At 43.7% G+C, this 5,344-nt stretch overlaps 1 protein-coding gene across 2 annotated transcripts in view; it reads left to right on the top strand.

The window, feature by feature from the left end:
• The first annotated feature begins 6 nt into the window (after positions 1-6).
• Ago4 (argonaute 4, RISC catalytic component) overlaps positions 7-5,344 on the top strand; it is a 66,449-nt gene continuing 61,111 nt past the window's right edge. For both annotated transcript variants that reach the window (XM_026782069.1, XM_005353237.3), the window contains exon 1: positions 7-62. In XM_026782069.1, the coding sequence (XP_026637870.1) occupies positions 44-62 (19 nt within the window). In that variant the 5' untranslated portion in view covers positions 7-43. The remainder of the gene's footprint in view (positions 63-5,344) is intronic.

Genomic DNA, 5,344 nt, shown 5'->3' on the forward strand with positions numbered 1-5,344 from the left:
GGGAGGCGCCGGGGACCGGAGCGAGGCGGCCCCCGTCGCCGCCATGGAGGCGCTGGGACCCGGTGAGGAGCGCGCTCAGGCCGGGGCCGGGATCCGGGGCTCGGAAGGGCGGACGGAGCGGCGGATGGGACTGTCGCTGCCCCGCCGCCGCTCGCGGGGATCCGGATGCGGGTTGCCAGGCCCCGGGAAGGAAGGGACCCCATGCCCTCGTCCCCCGGGGTGGGGGGGCGGGGACCGCGCCCCAGCTGAAGACACTGGGTCTCTTCTAGACCCCTCTGGAGGAGGTCTGAGGGAGGGAGCTCAGGAGCTGCCCCGAGTCCGCCGAGGGAGGGCGGATCGGACCCGACCTCAGAGCTGTCCGCGGTCGCCGAGGCCAGCCGGGGCCTCAAAAGGGACCGTGTGTCCGGTGCAGGCGGAGGCCTGGCCCAAACCTGGGAGGCCTCCTACTTTCGACCTAGGGTGTTCTTGGCGTGGGGCCGAATCCCTTTTTTTCCCTCTCAGAGGACGAAGAGAGACCCCTTCACCCCGTCCCTGACAGCCAAAGCGGGAAATGTCCGTTCTTTTTCCACCTGAAGTTTGGTGTCTGTCAGTTTGTCAGTCCCAGAGTGCTGTGGACTACACCCTGATGATAGGGGAATTGTCAGCCAGGACTCTCCAACACCATTGAACTGGCTTAGTAGTGGTTGTGAGGATCCAGCGAGAAAGTGTTTTTGAAGCTGTGATTCCTTGAGGGTATGGGTGGCCCCTGGTCATCGCTCTTTCTGCCCCAATCCTAGGAAGCTTTTCAGACCCTCAGGAATGCTCTGCGGTTGCAGCCTGGTGCTCCTGTCACAAGCCCCAACAGGTTGCTAATGACTTGGCTAAGTAGGACAAGGTTTAGGGGCAGTGAGGAATTAATTTTCATATTCAACCCTTGTCTATATAGTGGACTTAGTTGTATGCTTTTTAAGTACATAGAAAATTAGATTTGTTTTTTTGAATTTGGAAACTGCAGGTTTGTTTACTTGGAACATGTTTGCGTAACTGAGTAATTAAACCCTATCTTCATTTGCTGCTTGTAGTTAAAACGGAATTCAGGGGCCGGCATATTCAAATTTCATAGACCTTTTAAAAATAAATTGGCTTAGCTGGGCACGATGGCATATGCTTATACTCCTAACGGTTGGGAGGTGGAGGAGGAAGATCAGGAGTTCAAGGACAGCCTCGGTTTGTTTGAGTGAGTTTGAGGTCAGCCTGGGCTACTTGAGACCCTGGCTATAAACAGATCGGAGCCTGCTGTATTGTTGCATACTTACCATCTCAGCATTTGCAAGGCTGAGGAAAAAAAGAATAGCAAGAGTTGGAAGGCAGCTTGGCCTACATAGACTCTGTCCAAAAGAAAATGCCGCATTGGTTAGTTATAATTATATATTTGATAACCCCCAACATAGTATGCTAAGCTACTTCAGATGTGTTCCCTCGATAAAAGCAGGCTTATGACCTTAGGACTACCAAAGTTCCACTCAAATCTAATATAGTAATTTCATACTTGTATTGCCCCCACCCCCTGCCTCCATTTTCCCACAACTTAATTCCATTGCACTTCAATTTCTTCTTCTTTAAAACAAGGCTAAGATGTGCTGTAAGACTGACGTGAGAATGAAATGAGCCGACTAATACAGATGTCCAACAAATGTTTCTTCTCTTCCCTCCCATGAGTAACTTACAACTGAAGCAACTGTTGCAGTTACTTACTGATACAGAGACTATGTAACTATGTGTATGTGTACAAGCTGGGTGTCATGAAAAGAATCAACATGGTGAAGTAAGGAACTGCCCAGGACACCAGCTACCCACCCTCTGGTTTGATTTTAGTTTTTTCCCGTCTGAGGACTAGCAGTTTTCTTAGAACTGCTCAATTTGTAGGGAACAAATATTCATTAATCTTATTTAAAAGACACCGATGATTAAGTGAAGATTTTACATAGATCTTCTCTGCTGAGTAATATGTTCCTGTCTGAGGTATAGACTCTTGTTTTGGTATCTGACTACCTTGGAAACCTAGTTAGTAACAAGTAATAACAGTTGCTTGTTGAACATGGAATCAGAACAAAGGGAGTGGATGGGTCTTGTGGGATGTTGCTTCCAGGCTGTTGTAGAACGGGAGAAGCACTTTTACTTCCATTAGAGCATGCCTAGGTCTAGTGTGTTAAATAACAGTTGCTTGTTGAACATGGAATCAGAACAAAGGGAGTGGATGGGTCTTGTGGGATGTTGCTTCCAGGCTGTTGTAGAACGGGAGAAGCACTTTTACTTCCATTAGAGCATGCCTAGGTCTAGTGTGTTGGATCTTTTGAGGGTTGGGGTTTCAAGATAGGGTTTCTCTGTGTGACAGCTCTGGCTGTCCTGGAACTCACTCTGTAGACCAGCTGTCCCTGAACTCACAGAGATTCTCCTGTCTCTGCCTCCTGAGTGTTGGGATTAAAGGCGTGTGCCACCACCGCCCAGCTGTGTTGGATCTTCTGCACCTGAACAATCCCTGCTGGCCTCTTAGTCCTGCTTACTTCTCTGCTACTACCCGGGTTCATCTTCTGTCAGTAACTTAGAAAAGTAGATGACTTTTATCATTTATTTAGGTTATAGTGATTATAACCTTAACTTTTGCATGGTTCTTTTTTGTTTTTTTAAGTTGTTTTGCTTTTTTTGTGGTTTTTGTAGTGCTTGGGATGGAGCCCAGGCCCCATGAATGATAGACACTGCCCTATCACTGAGCTGCTGTCTTGCAGCCCTTTGTAGTGCTTTATAATTTGTAAATAGTTATATGGGCTGGGGAAATGACTGAGTGGTTAAGAGTACTGGCTGCTCTTCCAGAGGACCTGGGTTCAGTTCCCAGCACCTATATAGTGGCTTGAAACTGAAACTCTAGTTTTAGGAGACTTGAGGCCGCCTTCTAGCCTCCGTGGGCAGTGCATATATATGGTGCACAGATATATGTTGATGGAAGTTTCTGTCCCAGCCACTCCTGTGGCTGTTCAGTCCCAAATAAACACAGAGACCTATATTAATTATAAATAGTTTGGCCTATTAGCTCAGGCTTATTATTAGTTAGCTATTACAATTTAAGTTAACCCATAATTCTTATCTGTGTTTAGCCAAGTGACTTGATACCTTTTCTCAGTAAGGCATTCTCATCTTGCTTCCTCTGTGTCTGGCTTGTGACTGTGTCTCTGTCTTTCCTCTCCCAGAATTCTCCTCATCTGGTCACCCCATTTCTTGCCTGGCTACTGGCCAATCAGGGTTTTATTAAACCTATATGACTGACAGATCTTTATAGTATACAAAACATTATCCCACAGCAGACATACATGCAGGAAAAGCATCCACACACCTAAAAATAATTTAAAAAAAGAAAATACTTTAATAATTATGAGTTCATTTGAGCCAGACCAGATGACTTTTAACTGTAAACCTAGCACTTGGAAGGCTGAAGCAGAGGGATTGTTATGAACCCAAAGCCTAGGCTACTGAGTAAGACCCTATCAAAACAAAAAACAAGAATGAAGAACCTTATAATCCAACCACCCAACCAACCAAAGCCTATTAGTTCATTTGGTCCTTTGGGAAGTAGACAAGGCAGGTATCTGTACTCATTTTATAGATGAAAAGATGAGGATCAAAGAGTGTAAATGACTACATCAAGACTCAAAGCTCCATGGGGAAGTGAGGACCAGAGTTTGGGATGTCTCTTCCCTACTCTAATACCCTCTTTCTTTGAGGATGATTTAACTCAATATGTTTTGTTTTCAGAAAATGTAATTGTTTTGACTGTCAAAAAGGTGTAGGGTTGCCACCAATATAAAACCAGAATATCTGTGGGCATTATATCACCTTTATGCAGCTGTCATTATAATAGTTAACACTTGGGCTGGAGAGATGGCTCAGAGGTTAAGAGCATTGCCTGCTCTTCCAAAGGTCCTGAGTTCAATTCCCAGTAACCACATGGTGGCTCACAACCATCTGTAATGGGGTCTGGTGCCCTCTTCTGGCCTGCAGGCATACACACAAACAGAATATTGTATACATAATTAATAAATAAATATTAAAAAATAATAGTTAACACTTATTGGATGCATAGCTGTTACAAAGCACTATGTTAAGCCTTTTATAGACATCATCTCCAGGACTCCTCACTACAGTATTGCGAGATAGATGTACATATTACCACATATCCCTGTTTTATAGAAGAGGAAGCTGAGATAAAATTAAGAGGTAGGCCCAACGCCATACAATTAGGAAGTGGTAAGACCAGAACCAACCCTGAACCCAAGTATTTTAGTTCCTGAGGCTTAGGCACTATGCTTTATTGTTTTACTAGTTTTCCTAATTCAAAGAAAGTGGTTTTTGGAATTAAATTTTTAGAGTAGCTCACATAACCTTTCTCTTGTCAAAAAAACAAAACAAACAAATAAACCAAAAAGAAAAAAAACCCCAACAAAACAAAACACAAAACAACCCAAAACCAGCGACATGGGGCTGGAAAGAGATGGCTCAGTGGTGAAGAACATTCCTTTAGAGGACCTGCGTTCAATACCCGCACCCACATGGGAGCTAGCAATCATCTCTAACGCTAGTTCCAAGAGGACCTGATGCCCTGTGCTGGAAACACACTCACACATATAAAATAAAATAAACCTCAAAAAAAGAAAAAGAAAAAGAAAGAAAAGGAGACATAAAACATTTTACTCTAATTTTTTTGATGCTAAGGATCAGGCCAGGGGATCATCTTGTACTACCTGTAGGGGCATCCTGTACCAATGAGCCATACTCCCAACCTTCTGTTGAATCTCTGTTATTTCAGAACCTCTGCCTATCCCTTAGTATAGATAATGAAATAATCTGTGAAATCTGGGGAAGAAATGGGAGGCCTTGATCCAGATTTATAGGCCACTCATTTGATCAAAGTTTCAGCTACCAAATTCCTCTATTAGATTGCTTCTAATTATATGTTATGATGATTGCTTAAGTGTATCTTTTGCAAGGCTGACTTATCTATATGATTTAATTGGATTGATTGGTAATTGCCTTATCACACTCAGAATAAATCTTTGTGCATCACAATAGTATTTTTCATATGCTATGTGCTTTTTCTTTTTTGAAAAACAATTGCCACATTTTGCATATTAGGGCTAAAGTTTCTGTTTTGTTTTTACCTGGAACTAATTATTTATCCATATTTATCGAATCTATACAACTTGCTGGGTGAAGAGTTAGGTATCGCGGGAACCATAAAATGGAACTCTAGTTCTTACAAGAATTTATGAGTCTAGCCGGGCGGTGGTGGCACACGCCTTTAATCCCAGCACTC

This window comes from Microtus ochrogaster, chromosome 10 (assembly GCF_000317375.1).
Source record: "Microtus ochrogaster isolate Prairie Vole_2 chromosome 10, MicOch1.0, whole genome shotgun sequence".
NCBI classification, from domain to species: Eukaryota; Metazoa; Chordata; class Mammalia; order Rodentia; family Cricetidae; genus Microtus; species Microtus ochrogaster.